The following is a 27,288-nucleotide window of genomic DNA, read 5'->3' on the forward strand; positions in this document are numbered from 1 at the left end:
ACAACGAAGAAAACCAAAACCAAAATATGAGTCCAGAGTTATGTGGGCCAAATCCCACCAAGGCAGCTACTTGCCCTCTCCTGAGTTTGCCTGGTGCCTTCAGGCTCCAGCTTCACCCTGATTACAAGGCTGTGGCCTTTATTAGGAGTGGCACCTGGGTTAGAGAAAGGCAAAATTGAATAGCATTCCTATGAGTGCAGTAGATAACCTTGTGTGCTGTAGCACATGGGAATACCTCTGCTAGGCTTCTGAGAAGCCTTAGGGGGGGGTCCTCAAATAAACATCCTTTTCCACCCTGCTACCTTCAAACTCCCCCCACCCACACTAATTCCTAACTGGATACCTGCTCACCCTCCCTCTCCTAATCACAACCCTCAACTCACCTGAAGCCTCTGTCTCAAACATCATCCTTGACACTGGGCAGATCCCTCTTGTGACATGACGAATCTGCTGAAAAAAGTATGGTACTTGACACAACCCAGAATCTCTGGAAGCTGCACTCCTTCTAAAAAAAAATACAAATCCAAACAATACCTAAACCAGAAATTACAAATGCACTTTACCACCCCTAAACACAAAACCCAAAATCGTGAACCTAAATGCGCCTTCTATTCCATGCTGTTTACTTCACAGAATCTTCAAAGCTTCAGTTCTTTAGATGCCCAGAAACACCTGCTGAAAAGAAGCTGAGATAAGCTAAAAGAGCCTCTTCACTGAAATGAGAGGAGAGCTCTTACCCCAGCACATCCCAGAGAGGGAATGAAGTCCCTCAGACAAGGCTGGGGTTAATATACCCCTGATTGTGCCCGCCTCTCGTTCCCATGGCACCCGGGAAAAGGGAGGTGGCAACTCCCACAGGGTATAAAAGCCCTCAGAGCAGCTGCAGCTGTTTGGCCCCTCTGACTTGAATTCAAGGGGAGTGAAGGGCTTATAGAAAAAAACTCTTCAGAAAAATAACAGCACTTTCTTTTTTACAACAACTACTTGGAGCACAAGTGAAGAAAACTGGTAAGAAATAAAACTTTCTGTTTAGGCAGCATAACTAGATAAATTGGGTAATTGGCTGTTAACTTACGTAACTATTCCTTAGTGGCTACTAAGTAGTACTTCCCATGTGATTAAACTGGGTGGAGAAGAATACTAATGATATGAATAGTCTAAGTCTCCTTGGGACCTCCAATTTTGGCCATCTACCTTATAAGTAAAAATAAGAAAGATAAAAGCCTCCCAGGCAGTGTTAGGGTTAAGTGCATGCCAGGCTCATCCTTCTCTGAGATACTTGGTCCTACAGCACAGAAAGAAGTGCCCTGAAATGTAGTTTTAAACGCTTAAAATGCTGAAAAAGGCAGAGCTTCCTTCAAGTGACCTCCTTAAAAAGAGGAAATGGGGCAGTTACCTCTACTGAAGGTAATGCAATGACAAATACATAGTTTCTGCTATTTAATTTGCTCTCCTTAAGTATTGGGAAAAGAGGGGCTTTCCACACTTTAAATCTCTCCAGTGATGAAAAGAGAAGGATTTTTCCCTCAGTTCAAACCCTTAGGATGGAGGGATAGCTGGGCTTCTCCCTCAATTTGGGCCTCAGGACAACAAAAAGGGGGTGGCTACCCTTAATTCAAACCCATAAGCAGCATTGTCAAGATTTTCCCCTTTTTTTTAAACTGCCGAATAATACAGAATGGGGACTCACTGTCAATTAACACCCCTAACAGCATAGAAAAGGCAGGGATTCTTTCAACTGAGACCATTACAATTGCAGGGGAATCCGAGTCCCTAACAATTTGAACACAAAAAATAACGGAAAAGGAAGCATTTTCCCTTTTTTCTAAACCCTTTTTCTCCTAATAACTCCTCTCCTTTCTGGGAGTGCTCTGGAGGGTCTGGGGCTTTGGAGAGGGACTGACACAGTAAAAGGGGAAAGTTGCAAGCCCTTTCCTGGAACCCCACATGCTGCCTGGCCTGCTCAGATGCTGCCCCTTGGCAAAAGGGCTCTTCCCTCGGCGTTTTCCCAAAGTGATGCTCTGTGCCCGGGTGGGTCTGGCTGCTCCCTAGTCCGTGCTGGATGCTCTGACCATAGTTCATGGAGGGACACTTGGGATACCCCTGTTAGCCCCTCTGGCCTAGCAGCTCCCTGTGCAGCTGTGCCCGGGTAACCCTCTGAAAGCAGCTGGTCACACGGGGCGCTGCTAGACCTTGGACTGGGGGTGGAGGTGAAGAAAGGTCCTGTGAGGAGCTCCTTCCCCTACACAGCCCTTCTTCTGCCCCTTAAACCATGGGGTGCCAGACTTTCCTTTCGAAGGAAATTAACAGCCTTTCCTCTCTGTGTGCCCATGGCTGAAACTGCGATTTGGCCTCCAAAACTGCAGAGAACAATTTCTCACAGCCCGCAGCTGCCAACACCAAGAACTCTCGCTGCCCTTGCAGTGCCACGTGCCTCCTGTGGACGGACGTCGACACGCAGCAGGGGTGAGTTTGGTTTTACAGGGAAGACGGCCGGCACAGGATTTCTCCAGGAGCAAAGCTGCCCCCACCGAGAACTCGGGCTGCCCGGGCAGTGCCAAGCACCTCCTAGTGCAAACTGGCATCAGGAAACTCAGGGGGTGAGTTTTTCTGTGCAGAAGTTCTCCCGGACCAAAGCTGAGAGCATCTAACCCTAACCACAACAACTTAGCTGGGTCTAAAACTTACAACCTTCAGATTGGCAGTGTGGGATCCAACCCGCTGTGCCACTGCTGGCCCCTTTCTAAAGCATTCCACTGCAATCCTAAAACCCTTTTCAGAGGGTGTTTCCTCTGACCCTGACCATAATCTTCAAAATATGCTAAAGAATCATAAAAAAAAGCCCCAACAATACCCTGAAAAGTCCCAGAAAAGTCCCTTCCAAAATCTCCTAAATACCTTTAAAAATCCTGGGGAAAAAAAAACTCAAAATGACGTGCTCAGTCTCTGAACTCTGCCTCTTGCTGTCTAGCCCACAGATGTCACCCCTACCTTTTTGCAGCGGGTCTGTTGTCCTCTGAGGGTTCTGTCATTGTCCTGCTGTGTGAGGGTTGCTGTCTGGCCTCGTTTTTAGGGTTGCTGTGTTGTGCTGCTGTTGGGGGAAAAGGCTGTTTTTAGGGGGGGCTGGTTAGGCTGGGGTGAGGGGTGGTACAGCTGTACCCTGTACCCCTGATCTCCACTGGACTGTCCAGCCCTCAAGGCCTCTCCCTTTACCCCTCAACCCATCCCTCTGCCCCCCAGCCCTCAGCTCCTGTGTGTCACCCTTAACCCCTCTCCTTTGCCCCTCAGCCCCCAGCTTCTCTGTGTCATCCTACAGCTGCCCCTGCCAACCTTGGCATCTCTGTGTGTCACTCGCTGTCCTCTCTCTCTGTTTCTCCCTCAGGTCCCAGCCTCTGTCATCCTCAAGCCCCCACAGTGCCCCTCAAGCTGCCCCTCAGCCTCCGTGTGTTGTGCCACGAAAAGACCCTAAAAATTCCCTGAAAACCCCTTAATCTTCAACATGTCCTAAAAAAGCCATGAAAACCTAGAAGTAGACTCAGAATGCTGTTAGAATACACTGAAAATACCCTATTTTTATAAAACCCCTAAAACACCCCATAAAAATCCACAAAGAACCTTTAAAAATCCCTAAATATACCCTAAATAGTCCAAAAAGAGCTCTCAAAATACCCCCAAAATCCTTAAAATGCCCTGATAAGACACTAAAAAACCTAAAAATTCCCTCAAAAACCCTAAAAATACCCTAGCCCTAAAAAGTGGGGTATTTTCCTGAAGACTGGATTTGTAAGGCTAAAACAATAAATGCTGCCCAAAAAGTAAAAAGCAATAGATGTAATACTTCTCGTGTTAAAATTGGTCCAGGTTTTCTTATTTAACTAACTCTAACTCACAAAAAGAAGGATTTGCCTCTGCAGCTATTAGCACAGCTGGAAAGAAGAAGAAGGGGCTGCTGTGGAAAAAGCTTTTAGCTAAACCCAGAGAGTCTGGAAGAAAAGCGAATGGTAAAAGTTAATGCAGTATTATCTTTCTTTTATTACTATGCTATTAAGAAGTCCTTTCCAGGTACTGCCGAAGCAACAAGCAGAATCACGGAAAGAGAGTGAATTCATGCCACCAGAATCAAAGGACTTGTGAAGAAACCTGAGGAATGGACTATCACATTGAAACCAGGCAATACCTAACTGACTTTCCAATGAGGACTGAGTGGTAATAGTTTGGAAAAAGCCAAATGATCCAAGAAATGTACAAAGAATAACACTGAATTAAGAAATAAGATAATGCTTATATCACTGGTTTCAAGCACTGCCTGAATAAAACACCTCCTTTGGGGAGGAATACTTCAGACAGAAAGATCAAGACTGTTTTTGTATTCTGACCTTAGCCTGAGAATTGTACAGGGGAAAAGGGAAATTACCATTTCCATCAGTAAACTTTATTTGATTCATTTCAATACTGGACATGCTAGCTGGGTTATAAGTAAATGCTTGAATTGTGAGAATAATTAGTATTGTAGTTCACAAAATTCATGCTCTTATTGCAAAAAGTGGTAAAGTAATAACTTAGCTTTGTGGATGGGAATTATTAGTGCCTCTTGAATGAGAAATACCTGAGGAACAGTAAGAGACCACAGTTAAAGGGTGTCTAAACCAACTTGCCTGGAAATTAGTTAAGAGAAAGTGACAAGGAAATAGAGGGCAAGACCAGATTGGACTCTGTATTTCGCCACCGAGAAGATCAAATACACCTGCTGTGGGTTGCAACCTCACAGGCATGGGAGGTGGGAGTATAAGCCATACTGGACCTCTGTTATTCCTGCTTTTGGCACTCATCTGTTGTCTTTTCCCTTTAGGGATACCAGCAAGATCGTGTCACAAATGCTACAGAAAGCATCACGTAGAAAGAAACCAAAGTTCGTCTTTTATTACACCCACCTATGTCAACAGCCACTCTTATAACCCATCCAAATTAAGAACCTGTAAGCAAAATGGAGTAAATTATTGGATTACAAGAAACTTAGGAAAAAGTGGTAATAGATTTGGAATTGAATGTCCAAAGGGAGAGAGATGGATTTGTTTTAAATTTAATCTTGAAGATACGGTTCAAGATTTGGTAAAAAAACAAATAATAAACAAAAAGGTAAAACCAGCACAGCAATTTAACTCTGTATTGACCCCAAATTATCTATTCAGTCGTATTACAAGACTCCAAGCAGTTATAGAAATGATAGCAAATGGAGCCGCCCAGATATTAAGCTGACTTAATATCAAGTCAGCTAAGCCAAACAAAAACTGTAGGGTATCAGAATAAGTTGGCTTTAGACTATTTATTGGCCAGAGAAGGGGGTGTTTGTGGAAAGTTTAATATATCAGATTGTTGAAAATTGATGACCACAGAAAAGTCATTCCCAAAAAAGCAAAAGAAATCAAAGAAAAATATATGCCCAGAGTGGGCGGCCACCTCCTGAAACAGCCCCTCCAACACCCTTCTCGGTTTTGGGGTCCCCCTGACACCCTTCCAATTTGGGACCTCCCTGCAATCCCTTCCAAGTTTTGAGACCCCTTTTTTGACCCCCAAATTCACTCTGTCACTTCTCTTGTCCTTTTGGGCTTTGCAGAGACTGACCCGAGACTCTCCAAACCCCTGAGGCCCTCAAACTCCCCTCCGGGGGGCTTTTTGCCCTCCCTCCCTCAGGGATTTCAACTCTCTCTCCCAGGGTTCTCCCCTCCCCCCACGTCCCCCCCCATTTTTGTCACCCCCTAAAACCAACACCCAGGTCCCCCAAAACACAACTTTATTCACAGACCAGCCCTGTCCATGCCCTCTCCACACCCCACAGGGGGGTCCCGGTGTCACCTTCCCCACCCCCCTACCCCCCCCCCTTCCCCGTGTCCCTTCTCCTATTTACAGCTCTGGGATGTGGTACCGACACGGAACAGCGAGGGGCACCAAGGGTGACACAGGGCACGGGGTAGGCTTCGGGACATCAGCTCTGTGTCACTCTGTCCTGTGTGTCCTCCTCCTTGGAGTCACTGTGTCCTGTCCTTGTTCCAGTCCAGGTGCCCCCCCACAGTCTCCCAGCTTGGTGTCACATTCCCTTACCTGTGGCATAACTCATGTGACCCCAGCTCTGTCACCACATCCTGCCCATGGAACCCTCACTGTGTCTCCTCACATGGTGGCACCATGTCTCCTGTCTGTAGCACAGTCCCTGTGGCCCACTGTCTGTGTGTCCCCACAGGTCTCCGACTGCAGGCACTGCCAGACCATTATCCAACAGTCCTTGTGTCCCCACCACGATGTCCCCTCAGGGCATGAAAAGCGGATGATGCCCCAACTATCCGTGTGTCCCCATGTCCCGGTGCCACTGTCCCCGTGCCCCTCAGGGCACAAAGAGTGGGCGGTGCCCCCAGCAGTGCAAGGACAGTGCCCCACTGTCCCTGTGCCCCCTCCGCAGTGTCCCCATGTTCCCTCAGGGCACAAAGAGCAGGTGGTGCCCCCAGCAGTGCAATGACAGTGCCCCACTGTCCCTGTGCCCCCTCCACAGTGTCCCCATGTTCCCTCAGGGCACAAAGAGCGGGCACTGTCCCCGCATTGTCCCCTCAGGGCACGAAGAGCGGGCGGTGCCCCCGGCGGTGCCTCCTGAGCGCGGCGCTCCGGGCGAAGCTCTCCCCGCACTCCACGCAGATCAGTGGCTCCTGCCCGCAGCCGCCCTCGGCCCCTGCGGGCCCCTCGCCCTCGCCCCCCGGCCGAGGCCCCTTCAGAGCCCTTGGGGCACCGGCGGGGTGGGCGCAGCGCCGCGGCCGCGCTGCCCCGGACCCGGCGTGGGTGCGCTGGTGCTTGATGAGGTTCTTGCTCTGCGTGAAGCTCTTGCCGCACTCGGCGCAGCCATACGGGCGCTCCCCGGTGTGAATGCGCTGGTGCTGGATGAGGTTGGAGCTCCAGGAGAAGCTCTTGCCGCAGTGGCCGCACCTGTACGGCTTCTCTCCGGTGTGGGTGCGGCGGTGCTGCACCAGGTGCGAGTTCTGCGAGAAGCTCTTGCCGCACTCGCCGCAGGTGCTGGGCCGCTCGCCCGTGTGTGTGCGCTGGTGCCGCAGCAGCTTGGACCAGTGGCTGAAGCTCTTGCCGCACTCGTTGCAGATGAAGGGGCGCTGGCGGCCCCCGCCCCGCCGCCCCCCGCCCTCCTCGGAGCCCCCCGGGGCCGGGCCGGGGGTCCCGCGGGGCGGCGGGGGGCGCAGGGGGCTGTGCGGGATCACCGTGCGGATGATCTCGTGTGGCAGCACCTCGGCCTCGCCGTCACTCACGATGCCATCATCGGCTGGGGGGACATGGGGAGGGGGTGAGAGCACAGAAGGGCTTTCACTGGTCTCATTTGGACCTCCAAACCAAATGTTTGCTGTGACCCTAAAATGGGCTGGGACCCCAGTAAAAATGTTTCCTGTATTCCTAAAATGGGCTGGGCCCCCTCCCCAGTGCTCATTGCGCCCTAAAAGGGTGCCTGGAGCCTCCTCAAAATGTTTCTTGTGACCCAAAAAGGGGCTGGGCCTTCTCCTCAAATATTTATTGAGCCCCAGAAAGGGGTTGGGCCCCTGACCCAAATGTTCATTGTGACAAAAAAAGGGCTGCACCCCTGACCAAATATTCATTGTGCGCCAAAAAGGGGCCAGACATCCATCCCAAATGTTCACTGGATCCCAGAAATCGGCTGGATCCCTGACCCAAATATTTGTTGTGACCCAAAAGGGGGCACAAAAAGGGGCTGTGGCCCTCTCCAGTGCACCCCAGAAAGGGGCTGCAACCCCTCCCCAAATGCTCACTGTGCCCCAAAAAGAGGCTATGCCCCCTCCTGGAGTGTCTGGAGCCCCCCAAAAGTACCTGAAGGCCCCCAAAATTCCCAATAACCCCTTCTTGGGGGGTCTGGAACCCTTTCAAGAGCGTTTTAAGCCCCCTTCAAATGCCTCTACCCCTCTCCAGTGATGTCTGTAGACCCCCAGAAGTGCCTTGAACCCCATTCACAATGCCTCTACCCCCTTCTAGGTGCATCTGGAGCCCCCCCAAATTTGCTTACAGCCCCTCAAATTGCCTGCACCCCCTTCTTGGGGTGCCTGGGGCCCCCCAAATTTTCCTTTTGGCCCCCCCAAAAGTATTCGGATCCCCCCAAAATTTTCTGTACTGCTTTTCTGGGTTATCTGGAGCCCCTCATTCCCCCCCATCCACTTTTGGGGTCCCCCCTCACCAATGAAGACCCTCCGGACCACGTCCCCCTCGTCCGAGTCCTGCAGCTCCACCACGTCCGGCTCGTCCTGCTCCATGGGGCCTCCTGCAGAGTCAAGGGGGGCCCTGAGCACCCCAAAACACCCCAGGACCCCCCTGAGCAGCAGAAAACCACAACCGCCTCCCCCCACAATTCCAAAACAATTCCAAAGGATTGTTTGCATCTTGGTTTTTGCTGTGCCCCCCAAATTTCTCAGTGTGACCCCAAATCCTTTTTTGCCCCCCTCAATCTCCATGTACCCCACCAAAATCCTTCTGTGTTACCTGTCCAAACCTTCAGGGAGATCCAAAATCGCCTCGTACCCCCCTAAGTCTCATCTCCCCAAAAACCTCTCTGCCCCCCATCCATCTATTCCCCCCAAAATCTCTGTGTCACCCTAAACCTCTTCATGTCCCCGCAAATCCCTCAGTGTAATCTCAAACTCCTCCATGTGGTCCCAGATCCCTCTGTGCCCCCCCAAATATCCTTGTTCACCCCATAAAATCCCTTTGTGTCCCCCCAAATCCTTCTGTGTGACCCCAAATCCCTCTGTGTCTCCCCAAATCACCCTGTACTCCCCAATTCCCCTCCCACCTGCTCTCTGAGGGTCTCGGGCGGGGGGGTCTCGCAGCTGCTCCGGACTCAGCCCCTAAAATCTGGGGTGAGGGGGATGGAGGGATGCAGATGGGGGGGGGTGACAAAGTGGGGGGTCACCCAGTGCCCCTCAAAATCACCCAGGACCCCCCAAATCACCCAGGGTGCTCCCAAATTACTCCCAGTTCCCCCAAGTTTGCTTTCCCCCCCCACTTTAATTTTTCGAAGGGGGCACAAAAGAACAACAGAGCCCCAGGAGCCTTCCCCAAAATTCACCTCCCACCCCAAATCGAATACTGGGGGGGACTCACAGATTTTTTTTTTGAGGGATGCCCACTCTCTTTTCGCTCCTTCCAAAATGGTTCATCCACAGTGCCCCCCTCTAAATCCAACATGGAGGTAACCCAAATTTTTGGGGGGAGACTCCCAAATTTTTTTGAGGGGGTCCCCACTGTCATTGCCCCCTTTCTGCCCCCCGCAAACCAGAGCCTGATCCCTCCTCCCAGCCCCAAATCCATCTCCCCTCCTGTCCCAAATCCAAGACGGCGGTTATCCACAACTGCAGGAGGGGTCTCTCAAATTTTTGTGGGAGGTCCCTACTCTCCTTTTTCCCTCTTTTCCAAATCTAAAAACGGCACACACCCCCCTCCCCTTCCATTGTCGCCCCCGGCCACCGCCTTCCCCTTCCCAAATCCAAGACCGGGTGTATGCCAAATCGCAGAGGAATCTCCTGAATTTGGGGGGGGGGGGGGGAGGAGGAGTGTTCCCCGCTCTCCTTTTCCCGTCTTTTCCAGCCCTACAAACGGCGCCTCATTTCCACCACCCCACCCCCCCGGCTCCAATCCATCGTTCCGCTCTATCCCCTGGGTATCCCCAGCTGGACGGGGTGGATCTCCCACATTTTTTTGGGGGGACTCCCCGCTCTATTCTCTCTCCTTTCCACCCCCAAAATCCGCCGTTCATCCACATCCCCCCCGCCCCAAATCTTTTGCCATGCCTCCGCCGTCGCCTCCCCATCCCAAATCCATGCCCGGGGGTATCTCCAGTTGATGGAGAAGGAGGCGGGGGGGGATGTCCTCCCAGTTTTTTTTTGTGGGAGGGTTCCCACTCTCCTTTTTCCCTCATTTCCAGCCCCCCCAACGGCGCTCCTCCGCCATCGCCTCCCCCATCTCAAATCTAACATCGGGGTATCCCAAACTGGGGAGATCTCCCACATTTTCTGGAGGGGGTGTCTCCTTTTTTTCCCGTCCCCTTTTCCCCCCAAAAAACGGGCTCGTTTCCCTCCCCCCGCGCCCCCCGACTCACCTCGGCGGCTCCGCGGCGCGGGAGGGGCCGGGGGCGTTCCGGAGGGTTCCGGGGGTGGCTCCGGGGGTCCCGTCGGGCTCCGGGGTGCGGGGGGGTCGTGGCGGGGGCGTCCCCCGGGCGTGAGGCTAGCGCGGGGCCGGGAACAGGAAGGTCCCGTCATCCCATTCCCCGCCGGATGCGCCGCTGGGAAAAAAAGCGGGGAAAAAACGCTGGGAAAACTGGGGGGGAAACCTTGGAAAAAGGGAATTTGGGCGGGGGGAACCTCTAGGGAAAAAAAAAAAGGGCGGGTCGCAGCAGGGACACCCCCGAACCGCCCGGTATTGAGTGGAGGAATTGTGCGAATTGCCTGAATTGTTGGGGTTTGGTTATTTTGTTATAAAGGGGGGGTGTTTTCCAAGCGGGAGATGGATCTCGGGGGGGGAAGGGGGGGAGGCGGGGTGGGTTTAAGGGGAATAAGGACAGGGAACCCCCCCAGACTTCTCCCTCCCCCCCCTTCCTGCTTTGTGTAACGGCAGCGACGCGTTTCCTGCCCCCCCGGGAATTAAAAATGGTTGGAATTACGCAACGAGGGCGGAGGGCTCGGCAGCGGCATCCAGGGATTCCGGGAACGGCGGGATGGGGGCTTCGGGGCGTCCCCTGCGCCCCCCCAAATCCCTGAATGATCCCTCAGAGGGTTTTATCGGGGCGTTTCCTGCCCCTCTCCCTCCGACCCCCGGGAATCAGAAATTGGTTGGAATTACACAATGACGGATCACGGGATCCCGAGATAGAGGGATTCGGGGGGATCGGGGTTTTGGGGTGGCCCCTATGCCCCCCAGATTCTCCCTCACGAGGGCCTGGGGATGCATTTCTGCTCCCCGCCCCCGTCATCCCTATAATTAAAAATGGTTGGAATCACACAGCGAGGCTGGAGGGTTCAACAGTGGCATGGAGGGATTTTGGGATCAGGTCATGATAGGATTGCGGTTCTGGGGTGACTCCTGTGCCCTCCGAACGCTGAGCCCCTCCCCCGATATTCTGGGGGTGCTTTTTTTGCCCCCCAACCTCCCAATTAAAAATTGTTGGGATTATGCAACACAGCCAAAGATTTTGCAGAATTTTGTGATTCTGGGAGCATGGAATAGTAAGATCAGGGTTTTGGGGTGCTCCCCCTGCACCCCATGCCCCCAAAGCCCCCCAAAGGGTTTAGGGGTGCTGGGGTGAGAGTATGGGGTCTCCATCTCCTTCCCTCACCCCAGGCACTGGTTCCTGAAGGATGGGAAAAGCTCTGCATGGCCATACTGGGATCACTGGGGGTGACCCCAAAATCTCACAGTTGGACAATGTCATCACCCCTGGCTGGTGTCCCCAAATCCATATAGTGGAACAAGGCTGCTCAGAGACATTTAATTGATGTCATCAGCAGATCCATGTGCCCAAATCCCAGGATTCCCATCCTGGGGACCCCATCCCCAGGGTTCTGGAATCCCTGTCCCCACCGGGGGTCCCCATCCCCGTCACAGTGTCACCATCCCGACACCCCCATTCATGTATCCCCATGCAACTCCCAATGTCTCCACAGGCTTGCCCTGATGTCCCTGTTTCCGTCCTGGTGTCTCCATCTTGGTGTCCTTATCCCCATCTGCCCCCATAGGTCCAGGTGTTGCTGTCCCCATCCTCATGTCCCAATCCTGGTTTCACTGTCCCCATCCAGGTGGCGCTTTCCCCCCTCACATTTCCCACTTTTTTCATCTCTCCCCTTTCTTGCTTTTTTTCTCTTCTTTTCCCCCACCATTTCCCTCATCACCTTTTCCGCCCTTTTCTCCCTCACATTTCTCACCCTTTTTTCTCTCATGTTTCCCACACTTTTTTTTTCCTCCCTTTCCCCACCCTTCTCCCTCTCACCTTTCCTGCTGTTTTTTCCCCTCGTGTTTCCAGCCCTTCTTCCCTCACATTTCTGACCCTTTCCCCCTCATGTTTCCCGCCCTTTTTGGCCTCACGCTTCCAGCCCTTCTTCCCTCACATTTCTGACCCTTTCCCCCTCACGTTTCCCGCCCTTTTTGGCCTCACGCTTCCAGCCCTTCTTCCCTCACATTTCTGACCCTTTCCCCCTCACATTTCCATCTCTTTTTCCTCTCACCTTTTCCCACTCTTTTCCCTTCACCTTTCCCCCTCATTCCCTCCCAGGCTCTCCTGTGTGGAGGCAGCACAGGCGGCTCCTCGCTCCAGCACCACCATGGACTGGTTCCACTGCTGTCGCTGCTTCCGCCAGGATGGTGCCCACTTCGCCATCACCAACTGCGGCCACATCCTGTGCGAGGGCTGTGGGGGCTCAGGTAAAATTGAGGGAAACCCCCAGTTTAAGCCCTTTAAATGCTGAGAAAGGGGGAGTTTCCTTCAATTTAGCCCCTTAAAATGAGAGGGAAAGGAAGGGTCACCTCAACTCAAGGAAATAAATAAGTGAGGGCTCTACCCTCAATTTAAACTCCTAAAATATCGGGGAAAGAGGGTTTCCCCTCAATTTCTGTCTTTTAAATTATGGGAAAAGGAGACTTTCCCCTCAATTTACACCCTTAGCATGGTGGAAATGGAGGATCCTGCCTCAATTTAAAACCCTAAAATGAAGGGAAATGGTCCGTTTCCCTCAAGGAACACAATTTTTGGGACTTTTGGACATATTTTTCTCTCACTTTTCTCACTTTTTTCTCCCCACAGGTCCCTGCCCAGTCTGTGGCACCGCCTGCCGCTACCTGCCCATATCTGATCAGGCCAGTGTCCTCCATGTTGTTCCCCACATCCCCTTCCTACCCTTTTCCCTTCCCGTTCCCAGCCTTCTTCCCATCCTTTTTACACCCCCATGCCCAACAGATGCGCCCAGAGGAGAAGGTTTTCTTCAAGAACCCAGTGGCCCTCACCCTCAAGCACCTTGCCCACATCACACAGGTAAGGAGGACACGGGTGACGGAGGATGAAGTTCCACCACTGTCCCCACCCCACACGCTGGGGGGTACAAGGGAGTGACCCACATCCCCCAGGTGTGGCAGTTCCAGACGGCACAGGCACAACTTCTGGTGGACTTGCACCGGGACAGAACTCGGCGGGTGCAGGCAGAGCTGGACAAGGCCAGAGAGGAGCTGGGGGAGAGGAGGAGGTGAGGGGGACGCTATGGAAGGGGGTTTACACCTCCATCTTGGGCTCCTCTGGGCATGTGGGTGAGGCAACTCCTTGGTCAGCACCTTAATGACAGTCCTCAGCCTTCTGGCCCCTTTTTTGGGAGTGTCTTATCCCCCCTTGGCTGCCACATTGGTGACAGCATGTTCTGCCATTCACTGCCATCTTGGTGAGTTCCCACCCCCTTGCTCTGCCCCCCTCAGCTGCACTATGGAGGGACCCCCACCCCAAATGTGGGGGAAAACCCACCCTCCATTAAATCCTCCCCCTTCCCAGGGAGCTGGAGTCACTTCGCCGGGAGAATGAGGAGCTGCGCCGCATGCAGGTGGCCCCTAAAGCCCCCCTTCCCCTTCTCTGGCCCCCAAACTCCCCCCCAAATCCCTCCTGCCCCTCACCTCACCCCCAAAACTGTCCCCCCCAAATCTCCCCACACAGCTCTCCCCAGGCTGGCACTGGAGCAGCCACAGCAGCACTCCCCATCCCTCCCCCACACATTCAGGTAAGTGCCCCCCAAATTTGTAGGGGAGTCTTTCACGCCGTAAAACAGCTCCTCATCCCCTCCTTGCCCATAGGGATTCTCCCAAATTTTCTGTCTCCTTTCCAGTCACCCCCCAGCCCCGCCGGCAGCTCAGCAGTCAAGTGGTCAGGTAAGGAGTGTGGGGCATCCTAACTTGGGATGGGGTTCCCTCAATTTCACAAGGGGGGGGGGGTCCCCCAAACTTCCCTCCTCTCTTTTGCAGCCGCTTGGCCCCACTGGAGCCCCCCCAGTCCCACAGCACCCCAGGATGGCAGGTGAGATCTCACCCCAAATGGGGGCCACCCCAAATTAGGGGGGTTCCCATAATGGTTTGCTCTCCCCCCACAGGCTGGCGTAGCCTACAGAAATTCAGGGACCTCCAGCGTAGGTGAGTGACCCCAAATCCTACAGGATTTACCCCAAGGTAATGTCCAAAGCCCTGCCCTTCAGCTCCAAGCACCATCCCCTTTCCCCCCTTTTTAGGAGGGACCCTAAAAGCTCATATAGGGCCTCATACCCCCATGGTGTTACCCCAAACCCCTGATCTCTCCCCACAGGGACCCCAAAGCCCTACAGAAGGAGCCCAGAGCTCCCCAAACCCCCTGCAGGACCCCAAGCCCTCCCAGAGAAACCCCTGACCCTGATCTGTGGGGTGACCTTAAAAAAACCCCTAATGCCCCTTTCCCCCCTCAGTGCCCCCCTTGGCTGGGACAAGCGAGGCACAGGTACTGGGGGCACTAGGAGGAACTGGGAGGGGATTGGGGGCCTTGGAATAAACCGGGAGATGTGGAGAGGCGAATCTGTGGGGACTGGGATAAACTGGGAGGGACTGGGAGGGGATGTAGGAAGCCCCAGGAGGGACCTGGGGGTTCTGGGAGGGGAGATTGCTTACTGGGAGAGAGAATTTGGATTCCTGGGAGCACTGGGAGGGGGTGTTTGCGTTACTGGTAGGGGGGCTTGGTGATACTGGGAGCACTGGGAGGACCCCAGCTCCACCCCCTCCTCCTTGACCCTCCCTTATCCCACCGCTTTTCCTCCGAAATCAAGATAAAACCTCCAAATGCAGTAGCTATTCCCCAAATTCAGAGGCCAACCCCCCCCAAATTCTGTAACCAAGCCCGCCCAGAATTCAGTAGCCACCCCCCAAATTGCGATAGCCACCCCGATATTCGGTAGCCAGGAATTTAATCTTCTTTATTTAGAGCTCTGCTCTGCGGCTGGCGAGGGGCGGGCGCTCCCAGTGGGATCTCAACCCACGGCCATAAAGGACAAACAGAGATCTCTGACGGGATCCGAGGCTCCTGAACAGGAGCTCCGGGGCTTCCCTGGATGTTATACCTGGAAATAACTGGGGGCAGAAGTTGTTAAAAAGGAATTTAAAAAAAATTCCAATTTTGGTGCCGTTTTGGGTCCGTTTGTGGGGCCGGGGTAGGGGGGCGTGGCCTCTTTACGACGAGGCCCCGCCCCCCGGGCGCATCGAGGTTGTGTTGCTGCGTTCCTTGTGGTTGGTAGCTCGGTGTGGGCGTGGCCTAAGGGGAAAGCGGGATATGGAGGCAAATTGGGAAAAAATGGGGAAAATTGGGGGAAAATTACGGGGGTTACGAGGAGGGGGTCTATGGAGGAGGGGGAGGGCCTTCGTGATCTTAGGAAAGCGCGGATTGGTGAAAATCCGATGGGAGGCGTGGCTTAAGAGCGATCGGTGCTGGGGATTGGAGGACAGCATGGAGGGGGCGGGACCAGCTCGGGAGCCGGAGCCGGATTTGTGGCGAGGCGGTCGGGCGGGGCACTTGGTGTGACCTCACTTCTGGTTAGCGGTATTTCCGCGTCAAGCTTGGCCGGCCGCCGCTGCTGGTCCGGGAGCGGCTCGGGACCCCGGAACCGCCCCGCGACGCCCGGAACCGCCCCGCGACCGCTCCGGGGCCACTCCGCATTCCTCCGGAGCAGCCGCCGCTCCACCTCCGGACTCTTCTGCGGCTCGGCCCGGCCCGGGCCGCTCCCTCCCCGCCCCGGGTCCGGCGCGGGGCTCGGCGGGGCCGGCCGGGGATGCCGCGGCGCGGCCCGCGCCATGTGGTACATTATGCAGAGCATTCAGAGCAAGTACTCGCTGTCCGAGCGCCTTATCCGCACCATCGCCGCCATCCGCTCCTTCCCTCGGGACAACGTGGAGGATCTCATCGGCCGGGTGAGGCCCCGTGGCCGGGACATCCCAGCCCTTCCGCGGTCGGGCCGGCCTGCTTGAGTCCCGCCCGGACTCCGGGTGCCTCTGACGGGCAGTGCCGAGCTGTCGCCGGCTGTCCCGCTCCCTGCGGAGCTTCCGTGGGGATCCCCTGGAGGGGTTTTCCCGGGAGGGTAAGATCAGGGCATCTCCGGTTGGTTTAGAGACTCCAGGCTTTTCCTTCCACCCTCCGAACCCCCGGGGCTGGCGGTGTGTCTGGGGGTCTCCGAGCACCGTTCGGTGACAGTGAATTAGTGAAACACAAGCGGGAGCTGGAATTAAGACCGGAAGTGTTTTGCGAACAAACCCCCGGGATTTCTCCTAATTAAGCCTTTCTTGAAGGGATGGGAAGGGCAGGGAAAGGATGGGTTTTGCTGACCCCGAGGCGGTTCCTACAAACCCTTGGGGTTTGTGTGAATTAACCCTTTCTGAAGGGATGGAAATGGGGAGTTCCTTACCGGAGGTGTTCCTGTGCTCCCCAGGGCGCCGATGTGAACTGCCTGCACGGCACTCTCAAACCCCTGCACTGTGCCTGCATGGTGGCTGATGCCGACTGCGTGGAGCTGCTGCTGCAAAAAGGAGCTGAGGTAAAGCTTTGGAAAAACCAAAAACAGGTGGAAAATTCCGAGATAAGGGGCAGGGAAGTCAGGAAGAGCTGATTAAGAGCTGATGTTGGAGCTGATGTGCTTAAGTTGGATTTTGGGAAAACATTCTTCCCCCTGAGTGTCGCAAGCTCCGGAAACTGGGGTTTGGACAATGCTCCCAGCATAGGGGGGGATTTTTGAGTGTCCTGTGCAGGGCCAGGGCTTGGATTTGGAGATCTTTGTAGGTCTTTTCCACCCCAGGATATTCCATGGGCTTGTATTTCCTCACAAAGCGGCACCAGGGGAAGGTTCACTGTTCCAACAGGGAGGGAATTCTTGGGCTGAGATTTTCGGGAGAGGAGGAAGGATTGAAACCTAAATTTTTGCACTGAGATTTCAGGAGGCTGGGAAGGAAGAATTAAACCCTACATTTGCTGGATTTTTTACCCCCCTTTCCCCTGGCTACTTGGCTAAAACCCTTCCTTATTTTTCCCTACATTTGGGATTTGGGACCTTTAGCTCTTCCCTTGCTGCAGGATCCAGCTGGAGCCACTCCCTGACCCCCAAACCTTTTTTTTTTCTCCCCCAGGTGAACGCCCTGGATGGCTACAACCGGACAGCCCTTCACTACGCAGCAGAAAAAGATGAAACCTGCGTGGAGATTTTATTGGAGTACGGAGCCAACCCCAACGCCCTGGACGGCAACAAGGACACGCCCCTGCACTGGGCGGCCTTCAAGAACAACGCCGAGTGCGTGCGGGCCCTGCTGGCCAACGGCGCCCTGGTCAACGCCCTGGACTACAACAACGACACCCCCCTGAGCTGGGCGGCCATGAAGGGCAACCTGGAGAGCGTCAGCGTCCTGCTGGACTTCGGCGCCGAGGTGCGCGTGGTCAACCTGAAGGGCCAGAGCCCCATCTCGCGCCTGGTGGCGCTGCTGGTGCGGGGCCTGGGCACGGAGCGGGAGGATTCCTGCCTGGATTTGCTGCACAGAGCCACGGGACACTTCGAGCTGCGCAAGAACGGGAGCCTGCCCTGGGAGGTGGCCCGCGACCCGCAGCTGTGCCAGCGGCTGACGCTGCTGTGCTCGGCGCCGGGCACGCTGCAGGCGCTGTCGCGCTACGCCGTGCGCCGCTCGCTCGGCCTGCGCTTCCTGCCCCAGGCCGTGCAGCAGCTGCCGCTGCCTGCCTGCCTCAAGGAGTACCTGCTGCTGCTCACCTGAGCCAGGGACAGCTGCCCTTCCCCTCCCCTGCTCACTTTGTCACTTCCCAGGTTCTTCTCCGTGGTTTTTGTTCCCCTCGGCCACCCAGCACCCTGCTGGCCCCTCATGCTGCCTCTCTTTCCTCCCCTTGGCCCTTCCATTTTGTCCCCTCCCTTTCTCCCCCTGTTCTGTCACGCTCCCTCCATTTCCTCCTTTCTGTTCCCTCTGCTTCTCTCCCTGTCCCCCCATTTCACTCTCCTGCAATGAACAATATCCCTCTGATGGCAAATTATATCCCAGCTGTTGGATTTATCTGTTTTTCCCCTTTTTTTTTTTTTTTTTTTTGGTTTTTTTCCTTGCAAAAGGAAGGTTTTAAAGGAAAAGTCTCCTTTGAGGAAGGACCCAAGGCAAGAAATTGTAGGTTGGGATGCAGAGTAATCCTGTGGGATGGGTTGGCTAAAAATCAAAGATCCAGGTGTTTCTCCAGCATGGAGAGTGAAGTTCTGCCTGTTTATCCATAACTTTTATGCTGCATCAAGAAACCACCTCAAAAACCAAAATTTTGCAGGGCTGGAATTCTTGTAGGTGAAAGAAATCTTTTGCAGAGAGCTCCACATGAAGCTGAGGGCTTCCCTCCCACCTCTTCAAGGTTCCTGAGGTTTCCCTCTAGGAATTCACCCTTTGATATTGGTTTGGGGGGGGGGGGGGGGGGGTTTGGGATCTATTCCAGGATCCAGTGGAAGAGCAGATCTCCAAGGTGAAACCAAGTGGCTAAAAACTGTCATTGTTGTTTTCTGGGATGAACTTGGGGCACAAATTTTACCTGTTTTATCCCTCTGTGTTATGCTGGGCAGGGAAATCCTGAGGATGAGGAGGGATTTGGTGTCAGTGGGGTCCAGGTTTGCCTTTCCATGGATTCACAGACACCTGGAGCACTTGGACAAGCACTGAATTTATTGAAACATCTCCACTTTATGACTTTTAACCCTAAAAACCTCAACCTCCACCATCCATCCTCAATTTATCCTGATACCGCTTGGGGACCCCTTCTCAAAATCCCATAAAATCCCTGAAAAGCCCCAGGATGTTGTGAGAAAAGGGGATTTTTGGGGTTCCTCAGGCTGGCAGTGACTGCTGTCCCTGTCACAGAGTGGCCTCGGGGACCAGGACCTTGCGGGTCAGGTGCTCCAGGTGCGCCGTCTCAGATGTGTCTAGCTCGATGTTGTACTTGGCTAGGATTTTGAGGATGGGCCGCAGTTTCAGCCACCACTGCTCCTTGGGGATGCGGTGCCTGAGGGGACAGGGACAGACTGGGGATATCCCTGGGGAGGGATCCCAGGCTTTGTCCCACTTTCCCAGGGTGGGGAAGGGAAGGAGACGCACTCGAAATCCGTCTGCTGGCGCAGCTCAGCGATGGGCTGGAACACCAGGCTGCGCTTGCGCATCCCCAGCAGGCACGCCGAGTCCACCGTGTTGGCAAAGATCCGGCCTGGGAGGAACACAGGAATGGTAGGGAACCTCCTGGAGGCGAGTTGGGAATGGTTGGGATCCTCCAGGGACGTGGGAGGGAAGGGTGGGAATGTTTGGTAATCTTCAGGGATGGGAAAACACCTGGGACAGGAAGTTGGGAATGTTTGGGATCCTCCTGGAGCAGGGGTTGGGAATGCTGGGGATGCTGCATGAGGGTAAAACCTATGGGAGGGTAGGTTGGGAATATTTGGGACCTTTCAAAAACATGGGAGGGGAGGTTAGGAATGTTTGGGATCATCCAGGAGTGGGGAACATCCCCCAGAATCCACAGGAGGGCTTTTTGGGAATGGTTTGGGAATGTAGGGTCACTCTGGGGCCCCTTTGGGATCCCCCATCCAGCAGCACCCACCATGCCGGGAGCACTCCTTGATCTTCCCGGTGATCCAGGCCACAGCCTTGGCGCCCATCTTGGTGCCGAAATTACGGTCAAAGGGGGTGGGGCTGCCTCCCTGCCCCAGGAGAATCCAGGATGAGCCAATGAAATCTCCCAAATCCCAATCCCCTTCCCAGGGAAATCCCCTGAACACCGATCCTGTTGCTGGGGGAATTCCCAAACCCTCACCCCATTCCCACCTGCTGCATGTGCCCCAGGACGTTTTTCCGGCAGTCAAAAATCCCTTTGCCCTCCTCGCAGTAGAGGTTGTAGATGAAATCTGTGGTGTAGTTCTCATTGCAACGCTCATTCCTGCACCAGGGACAGGATCAGGCCCAAATCCCGTAATTCACCCCATCCCAAACAATTCCACTGATCCCAAACAGCAGCACCACAATGAGACTCCAAATCTTCCATCCCTTGCCCATCACCACCGTGAGAGCCCAGTTCCCCTGATCCCAAACCCAATCCCCACGGGGGTGCCATGAGGTCCTCCCAAGGCTGGAACCCACCTGAGCACAAGCCCCCTCTTCACCGTGGTCTTCATCTTCTCCGTCAGGTGGTCCACATTGGCCTGTGGGGTCGGGAATGGAGGTGGGAGCGGGGTCAGTGGGGAACCTACTCATTGCACACCACCCGGGTGCCACTGGGGACTGGGGACAAGACTGTCCCCACCTGCAGGTCACGGCTGCTGAAGGGCTCTTCGAAGATGTAGGCGGCGTCAGCGCCGGCCGCCAGCCCAGCCATAGTGGCCAGGTAGCCACAGAAGCCACCCATGGTCTCGATGATGAACACACGGCGCTTAGTGCCTGCAGCCGACTGCTTTATCAGGTCACACGTCTGCAGTGGGGACAGGATTTGGGGTCAGGAAAAGGGGTTTAGGGCCAGGGAATTTGGGATGCCCACTGCAGACTGCTTGATCAGGTCACATGTCTGAAATGTGGGATTTGGGGTCAGGAAAAGGGGTCTAATGTCAGGGCAGTTGGGGGATTTCCATCAGGGTCTCAGAGAGGTGATAGAGGTAGGAGAAGTGCTTTGGGATAAGGGGAATTTGAGACTTCCACTGGGATCTTACTGTGATGATGCTGTTTAGCATCGGGAGGGATATGGGATACAGGATTTGGGTTCTCACTGTGGTGATGATGTTTGGGAGCAGAGGCTACAGGATGGGGTGTCCGACCAGGGTGATCGTGTTTGGGACAAGGGGAATTTTGGGGAGGTATCTGGGGTCTCACAGTGGTGATGGTGTTGAGGGCGGTGTCAGCGCCGATGCTGAAGTCAGAGCCGGGGACGTTGTTGGAGACGGTGGCGGGCACGATGCACAGGGGGATGCAGAGCTCCTCAAAGCGTGCCCGGCCCTCCACCAGCTCCAGGCCACCTGTGAACGCCTGAGAGACAATGGGAACATCAGGGGACAATGCAGAGAGGCGAGGAACAGTGGGGGCACTGACCACACCTTGACCAGACCTGGCCCTCCACCAGCTCCAGGCTGCCTGTGAATGCCTGGGGGATGGCAGAGGGACCCTGACCCCACCCTGGCCACCCCCCAACCATGCCTCTCTAACCCTATCCTAGCCACACCCCAACCATGCTCTGACCAAGCCCCACTGACCCCACCCCGCTGACCACACCCTGCCCACACGGCACTGACCTCAAAGCCACCGATGATGATAAGACCATGAATCCCAAATTTGCTGATGTTGGCGCTGATCTCCTCAAAATGTTTCTTGGGCAGAGTCCTGGGAAGGGGAGACTCCTTGGGATGAGCCTGACCAGAGGGGGACCCCAGAGGGACCCCAAATGACCCCACACGCAGCGGGGACTCACCTCTTGGTGCCTAGTTTGGATCCTCCCAGCCCCGTCCAGCTGCCCACAGTATTCCAGCTGATCTCCTCCACCTGAGGGGTGAAACAGGGGTTTAATGGGGTGGGAGAAGGATCTGGGGTCACAATGGCCCCCCTCAGCCCTCTCAGAGTGACATTGGGCTCACACAATGTCCCCTCAGCCCTCTCAGGAGGTCACACAATGTCCCCTGGCTTGGGGACAGCAGCAGATCAGACCCATAGCAGGGCTGGGGTTTGGACAGGAATTAAACACCCCCATCCTGAGGAATCTCCATCCCTGCAGTGCCACAACTGCCCCTTCCCAGGTCCTTTTCTTTCACCCTTCTCCCACATGGATCTCCCCATCCCAAAATCCAACCCCTCAAATCCATCCTGCATTTCCCAAACTCTTTTCCCGGCCTGTTTTTCCACTGGGATCTCCCCATTCCAAAACCCAACCCTTCAAATCCATCATGCCCTGGCCACCCCTTCATCCCATAGGGATCTCCCCATCCCAACTCCTTTCACCCATAGGACCCTCACTATCCCGAATGCCAGCCCCTCAAATCCATCCCAAGCCCTGTTCCCTGTGCGAATCTCCCCATCCCAGTCCCTCTCTTGACCCTTTTCCCACCCCATTCCCCTCGGGACCCTCACCATGCCAAAGGCCAGCCCCTCGAAGCCGTCGTGCACAGCGAGCATGCGGTGCCCGTGGATGAGGCCGATCCTCACGGTCGACCGCACAGCTGCGTTCATCCCTGCGGCCGGAGCGCCCACGTTCATCACGGCCACCGTGTACCCGCTCTGGGGACAGGGACAGGGCTCACTGGGGGTTGGGGTGGGATTGGGTGGTATCCGTGCCTGGGATGGAATTGGGGTGTCCCAGCTCGGGCCCCTCCCCAGTGCTCCCTACCTTGGTGGCAGGCGGGCGGATGTGAGCCAGCAGCTTGTAGACATTCCAGTTGTTCTGAAAGCTCCTAAAAATCAGGGAAGTTGGGGTTTTGAGACGGTTTGAGGACATTGGGGTTTCAGGGACAGGGACATGGAGGTGCCACCCACCGGCCCCGCAGCTTCAGCGCATCCTCAAAGCGTCCTTCATTCATGGCTGTGGTGACGTCCTTGGTCTGGGGGCACAGAGGGGGATTGGGGTGGGATTGGGGTTTCCTGGGTGGAATTGGGGTGTCCTGGGATGGGATCAGGGTGTCCTGGGTAGGGTTGGAGGGTTTTGGATGGGTTTGGGTTGGAATGGGGTGTCTTGGGGTGGGATCCATCCCTGGGGCTGGCTTGGTGACACTCCCTGGAGGATTTGGAGACATCTTAGGGATGGGAACCATCTTAGGGACCCAGACTGGGTCTGGGACCACTCCCAGCGTCCCCCCATCCCCACTCACCACCTGGACACATTCCATGAGGGGCAGGCGCACGGCCTGGTTGCCGGACAGACTGACCACGCAGGCCGGCGTCTCTGGTGTCCCCTCAAGCAGTGCCATCACAGCCTCCACACCCATCCTGCTGGCCTGAGGGGACATCAGGGGTGTCACCTCCCAAGGGGGGCTGTCAGTCACCTCCAGGTCCCTTTGTTTGGGACCGGGGTGAGGAAGGAGGTGCCCACCAGGATGCGGTCGAAGGCTGAGGGGGTCCCCCCACGCTGGACATGGCCCAGGATGGTCACCCTGGTGTCGTACCCCAGACGTTTCACCACCAGCTGCAGGGACACAGGAGAGCTCTGGGACTGGCCCCAAAAAGGGAGGGGGCAAAGGGGGATGTCCCCCATGTCCCCCCATCCCCACTCACAGCTTTGATCTCGTCCGAGGTGATGGCCTTGCCGTGCTTGTCGATGGCGCCCTCAGCCACAATGATGATGTTGAGCCTGGAGCCACCATCACGGGTCTGGGGGGATCACAGGGTGTCAACAAGGATAGGGACGGGGGGAGATCATCCCTCCATCCCTCCATCCCCCGTGTCCATCCCTCCCTCCCACCTCAGTCAGCCTCCTGCACAGGTGCTCCTCCCAGTCGTCCTCGGGGGGTGACTCAGGGATGAAAACCCAATCAGCACCACAGGCCAGGGCTGTGATCAGAGCCAGGTACCTGAAATGGGGCCAAAACCTGCTTTTGAGCCACTTCCCCCAATTTTTGGGGTGACAAGAACCCCTCCTAGGTGCCAGAACATACCCGCAGTGCCGCCCCATCACCTCCAGCACAAAAGTCCTCTGGTGGCTGTGGGGACAAGAAAGCGTCACCCACCCGAAACGGGAACACCGGGGGCTGGGGGACAACAAGAGTGTCCTTGTCACCTCTGCGCTGTGGTGGTGATGGCATCCACGATCTCCATGATGCGGTGCAGCGCCGAGTCGGTGCCGATGGTCATGTCAGTGCCACAGAAGTCGTTGTCGATGGAGCCCACCATGCCCACGATGTTCAGGTGGCTCGAGCGCTGCGCCTCCTCTGCCGTGATGCCACCTGGGGAGAGGGTGGGCAGGAGGGGGACACCATCCCCAGATGATCACTTGGGGGGTAGAAGTGTCAAAGGGATTGTTTGGGGGAAAAACACTCAGCTTTGGGTAACAAAACACTGTATTTTTGTGTAGGACACCTTGATTTTGGAACCAAAGTTTTTTTGGAATCACAAACTTATATCACACTGCAACAACAAACCTTCCCACACCCTCCTTTCCTGACGTGAGACCCCCCCGAAAATGTCCCCTCAGGGGGAAGCAGTGCCACAAATCTCTGTTTTGCAGGAAAACCTCAAATTTTTGAGTGCCGCACCCTGCGTTTTTTAACCGCACCCTCTTTTCCTTCTGTGTCCCCCTTTAAAACATCTTCAACAGTGCCCCAAACCTCCATAATTATGGAAAAAAAAAACAATTTTGGAGTTTCACATCCTGATTCAAAACCAAACCTTTCCACACCCCCTGTTCTCTCTCTGCCCTCCTTCAAAGTGTCCCCTTGGGGAGCAAAAGTGTCCTTAACTTCCATAATTAGGGAAGAACACCACATTATTATATGCGAAAACCCAAATTTTTGTGTGCTTTTGAACTCAAACCTTTCTCTTTTGACTCCAACCCTTTCCCTGTGCCCCCTCCCTCTCCCTCACCCCAGGGGGGTTACGGGGCTCCCCCGGTGTCCCTCCCCATACCGGTTTTGAGCAGCTCTGCCAGGAGCCCGCCCCACTCGGCGCGGAAGGTGTCGGCACCGGTGAGGCTGCCGTCGCCGCCGATCACGCACAGGTTGGTGATGCCGCGCTTGACCAGGTTCCGCGCAGCGCGCAGCCGCCCCTCGCGTGTGCGGAAATCCTGACAGCGCGCGCTGCCAATCACCGTGCCACCCTGGGGAGGGACGGTGGGGCACAGCCTTGGGGCTGGATGTCCATCCCTGTGTCTGTCCACCCCTCTGTCCATCTGCCCATCTCATCCCCATGTCCATATCTCTGTCCCATCCTCATATCCACCCATCCATCCATCCATCCCATCCCATCCCATCCCCACGTCCATCCCTGTGTCCATCCATCCATCCCATCCCCATGTCCGTCCCTGTGTCCATCCCTGTGTCCACCCTTCCCTCCCTCCCCCCATCCCAGCTCTGCTTCTGGGTCATTTTCTGCTGAGCCCAGGCTCAGACTGGAACCAGTGAGGGACAAACTGGGACCAGTGAGAAGCATGCCCAGTGCCTCCCCAGCCCAGGAGGTGATTCCCCACTGTCCCCCTGTCCATGTGTCCCCCTGTCCATGTGTCCCTCACCAGCTGCAACATCATGGACACACTTTCCCACGTGGCCTCCCTGATGTGGTCACCACCATCCACCAGCCCCTGGTAGCCCTGTGGGGACAGAACGGACAGTGGTTCAAGGACACCTTTTCCCAAATTTTGCGGTGGGGCTGTGGAATTTTGGGGTTGGGGCTGACACTGACCTCACACACGAAGAACACTTTGGCCCCGGTGTAGATCCCCACACGCACCACGGCGCGCACGGCCGCGTTCATCCCTGTGGGGCACCGCCATCATCCTGTCACCCCTTGGTGACATCCCCAAGCCCCTGTCACCTCCCTGCAGCTGCCACCCCTCAGTGGACACCCCCAATCTGTCCCCCCCGTACCCCCCCTGTCCCCCCCCTCGCAGCTGCCACCGCCTGGGTTATTTTTGCCCCGGTGACCTTTGGTGGCAGCGCCTGACATGGGTGACAAACACGGGGGTGGGGGGAGGGGACACTCGGGGGGGGGGGGGGCCCATGGCCTGGCAGCCCCCCATGTCTGTCCGCCCATCCTTGGGACCCCCAGAAAAATCCCAAATCTGGGGATGAATCCTTGGAATTTTGGGCAATCCTGATTATTGTGGCTCAGTACCAAAGTGCCACCGGCGCCCACTTGGAGTCCCCTGCCCGAATTTTGTCACCATTGTTCCTCTCTGCTATCCCAAAACCCCTCGAGCTCCACCCGACCCCAAACCCCCACCAAGGTCATTCCCAGAACCTCAATCCAGGGAAAACCCTGATGGTTGTGGCATCAAAATCCTGATTTTTACCTCCAAATGAGCAGTTTTAGGTACTTGGGGGGGGGGGATTTTTAGGGATTTGGGGGGGGGAATTTTGGGGGGGGGGGGATTGGGGGGGGGGATTGGGGATTCCGGGGATCCCAGGGGATTTGCGGAGTTTTGGAGGAGGGGGGAGAAATTCGGGGGGTTTTGGGGGGATTTCAGGCTGGGGATTTTTAGGGATTTTGGATCCCGGGGGTTTTGAGGTGCTCTTACCCTGCGCGTCCCCCCCGGAGGTGAGGACGGCGATGGCTTTGCCGACCCCCAGGGTCTCAGTGTGCTGGGGTCCCGCGGGGCTCGGGGGCATTTTCCTGCCTGGAAAAAATCGGGAAATTCGGGCAAATCCCAAGGCGGGACGGGCGGCTCTGTCCCTCTGAGTGACGCTGCCAGCGCAGAGTGGCACCCTGGGGAAGAACGCGGCGACACTGGGACAGCCCCGCTGCCGCCGCCGGGACACTCCCGCCCGGGGGGGCGTGGGGGGACTCCTTACTGGGAGTCCTCGTTACCGGTCCCAGTCTCGATTCCCTACTGGGGCCAGGCTGTCCTTAGCGGTCCCAGCCTCTCCTTACTGGTCCCAGTTTGTCTTTACTGGACCCAGTGCATACTCTCTCTGGGAGTTGCTCCGTCCTTCTTACTGGTGCCAATCTCTGTTCCTTACTGGTGCTAGTCTGTCCTTACTGGTCTCAGTTTGTTTTCCCTGCCCTGCTCTCCTTAATGGTCCCAGTCCCTCTTTAGCGGGGCCAGTTTGTCCTCACTGGTCCGAATCCCTGTTCCCAGTGGGAGCTGCTCTGCACTCCTTACTGGTGCCACTCTGTCCTTACTGGTTCCAGTCTGGGTTCCCTGTTCATCCCAATCTCTATTCCCTGTAGTTATTGGTCCGCCCTCCTTACTGGTGCCAGTTTATCCTCCTTACTGGTCCCAGTCCATCTTTACCAGTCCCCGTCTGTGTTCCCTGTGGGACTCTGTGCTCCCCACTGGTTCCAGACTGCTTTCCTTACTGGTCCCAGTCCCCATTCTCTACCTCTCCCGGTTCCAGCTCCCCGCCGGTCCCTGTGCGGGGCTGTTACTGGTGCCAGTTCCTGCTCCGTGCTGGTTCCAGTACCTGTCCCTAACTGGTTCCAGTTCATCGCCGGTCCCGTTACCGGCCCGGGTCGCTGTTCCCGGTGGGATCTGCTCTGCTTTCCTTACTGCTCCTAGTCCCCGTTCCCTGCCGC

General features: G+C 55.6%; 4 protein-coding genes across 6 annotated transcripts; 2 read left to right on the forward strand and 2 right to left on the reverse strand.

Moving 5' to 3' along the window:
• Positions 1-6,095: 6,095 nt before the first annotated feature.
• On the reverse strand, positions 6,096-10,645 carry LOC132085794 (zinc finger protein 787-like). 2 transcript variants are annotated; one of them, XM_059491248.1, is made up of 4 exons: positions 10,151-10,645; positions 8,846-8,907; positions 8,234-8,317; positions 6,096-7,315 (listed from the first exon to the last, which is right to left on the reverse strand). In XM_059491248.1, the coding sequence occupies exons 3-4, from the start codon at positions 8,307-8,309 to the stop codon at positions 6,600-6,602; spliced, it is 792 nt and encodes a 263-aa protein (XP_059347231.1). In that variant the 5' UTR covers positions 8,310-8,317; positions 8,846-8,907; positions 10,151-10,645; the 3' UTR covers positions 6,096-6,599. The 2 variants fall into 2 exon arrangements, with proteins under 2 accessions (XP_059347231.1, XP_059347230.1); XM_059491247.1 differs by lacking the exon at positions 8,846-8,907.
• A 1,212-nt stretch (positions 10,646-11,857) lies between these two features.
• On the forward strand, positions 11,858-15,172 carry RNF212B (ring finger protein 212B). Its single transcript, XM_059491251.1, has 11 exons — positions 11,858-12,465; positions 12,845-12,897; positions 12,998-13,072; positions 13,165-13,280; positions 13,577-13,625; positions 13,736-13,799; positions 13,905-13,947; positions 14,041-14,092; positions 14,166-14,205; positions 14,511-14,542; positions 15,020-15,172. Exons 1-11 carry the CDS (start codon positions 12,366-12,368, stop codon positions 15,080-15,082), a joined length of 687 nt encoding a protein of 228 aa, XP_059347234.1. The 5' UTR covers positions 11,858-12,365; the 3' UTR covers positions 15,083-15,172.
• A 463-nt stretch (positions 15,173-15,635) lies between these two features.
• On the forward strand, positions 15,636-18,129 carry ASB8 (ankyrin repeat and SOCS box containing 8). Of its 2 annotated transcripts, none has more exons than XM_059491244.1 (3): positions 15,636-16,166; positions 16,515-16,619; positions 17,206-18,129. In XM_059491244.1, exons 1-3 carry the CDS (start codon positions 15,861-15,863, stop codon positions 17,836-17,838), a joined length of 1,044 nt encoding a protein of 347 aa, XP_059347227.1. In that variant the 5' UTR covers positions 15,636-15,860; the 3' UTR covers positions 17,839-18,129. The 2 variants fall into 2 exon arrangements, with proteins under 2 accessions (XP_059347227.1, XP_059347228.1); XM_059491245.1 differs by having other exon boundaries at positions 15,636-15,999.
• A 621-nt stretch (positions 18,130-18,750) lies between these two features.
• PFKM (phosphofructokinase, muscle) lies at positions 18,751-27,254 on the reverse strand. Its single transcript, XM_059491224.1, has 23 exons — positions 27,177-27,254; positions 26,291-26,389; positions 25,456-25,529; positions 25,286-25,363; positions 24,685-24,874; positions 23,840-24,005; positions 23,718-23,762; positions 23,525-23,633; positions 23,338-23,433; positions 23,156-23,248; positions 22,935-23,060; positions 22,603-22,667; positions 22,457-22,520; positions 22,201-22,347; positions 21,548-21,618; positions 21,372-21,459; positions 20,956-21,108; positions 20,396-20,560; positions 20,233-20,294; positions 19,921-20,032; positions 19,697-19,796; positions 19,201-19,306; positions 18,751-19,108 (listed from the first exon to the last, which is right to left on the reverse strand). Exons 1-23 carry the CDS (start codon positions 27,199-27,201, stop codon positions 18,961-18,963), a joined length of 2,382 nt encoding a protein of 793 aa, XP_059347207.1. The 5' UTR covers positions 27,202-27,254; the 3' UTR covers positions 18,751-18,960.
• Between the last annotated feature and the right edge of the window lie 34 nt (positions 27,255-27,288).

The sequence above is a fragment of the Ammospiza nelsoni genome, chromosome 32 (assembly GCF_027579445.1).
Source record: "Ammospiza nelsoni isolate bAmmNel1 chromosome 32, bAmmNel1.pri, whole genome shotgun sequence".
Taxonomy (NCBI): domain Eukaryota; kingdom Metazoa; phylum Chordata; class Aves; order Passeriformes; family Passerellidae; genus Ammospiza; species Ammospiza nelsoni.

What these genes read in the sequence shown, in the direction of transcription:
- LOC132085794 (XM_059491247.1), bottom strand. Translation starts at nt 10,310, where the DNA reads ATGACGGGACCTTCCTGTTCCCGGCCCCGCGCTAGCCTCACGCCCGGG. An exon ending in CGCGCCGCGGAGCCGCCGAG is followed by an intron (nt 8,318 to 10,150) that starts GTGAGTCGGGGG and finishes TTGACTCTGCAG; the next exon opens with GAGGCCCCATGGAGCAGGAC. An exon ending in GGTCCGGAGGGTCTTCATTG is followed by an intron (nt 7,316 to 8,233) that starts GTGAGGGGGGAC and finishes ATGTCCCCCCAG; the next exon opens with CCGATGATGGCATCGTGAGT.
- RNF212B (XM_059491251.1), top strand. Translation starts at nt 12,366, where the DNA reads ATGGACTGGTTCCACTGCTGTCGCTGCTTCCGCCAGGATGGTGCCCAC. An exon ending in CGAGGGCTGTGGGGGCTCAG is followed by an intron (nt 12,466 to 12,844) that starts GTAAAATTGAGG and finishes TTCTCCCCACAG; the next exon opens with GTCCCTGCCCAGTCTGTGGC. An exon ending in AGGAGCTGCGCCGCATGCAG is followed by an intron (nt 13,626 to 13,735) that starts GTGGCCCCTAAA and finishes CTCCCCACACAG; the next exon opens with CTCTCCCCAGGCTGGCACTG.
- ASB8 (XM_059491244.1), top strand. Translation starts at nt 15,861, where the DNA reads ATGCCGCGGCGCGGCCCGCGCCATGTGGTACATTATGCAGAGCATTCA. An exon ending in GGAGGGGTTTTCCCGGGAGG is followed by an intron (nt 16,167 to 16,514) that starts GTAAGATCAGGG and finishes TGTGCTCCCCAG; the next exon opens with GGCGCCGATGTGAACTGCCT. An exon ending in TGCTGCAAAAAGGAGCTGAG is followed by an intron (nt 16,620 to 17,205) that starts GTAAAGCTTTGG and finishes TTTCTCCCCCAG; the next exon opens with GTGAACGCCCTGGATGGCTA.
- PFKM (XM_059491224.1), bottom strand. Translation starts at nt 27,201, where the DNA reads ATGAACTGGAACCAGTTAGGGACAG. An exon ending in CTCCGGGGGGGACGCGCAGG is followed by an intron (nt 25,530 to 26,290) that starts GTAAGAGCACCT and finishes GGTGCCCCACAG; the next exon opens with GGATGAACGCGGCCGTGCGC. An exon ending in AGGGGCTGGCCTTTGGCATG is followed by an intron (nt 21,619 to 22,200) that starts GTGAGGGTCCCG and finishes TTCACCCCTCAG; the next exon opens with GTGGAGGAGATCAGCTGGAA.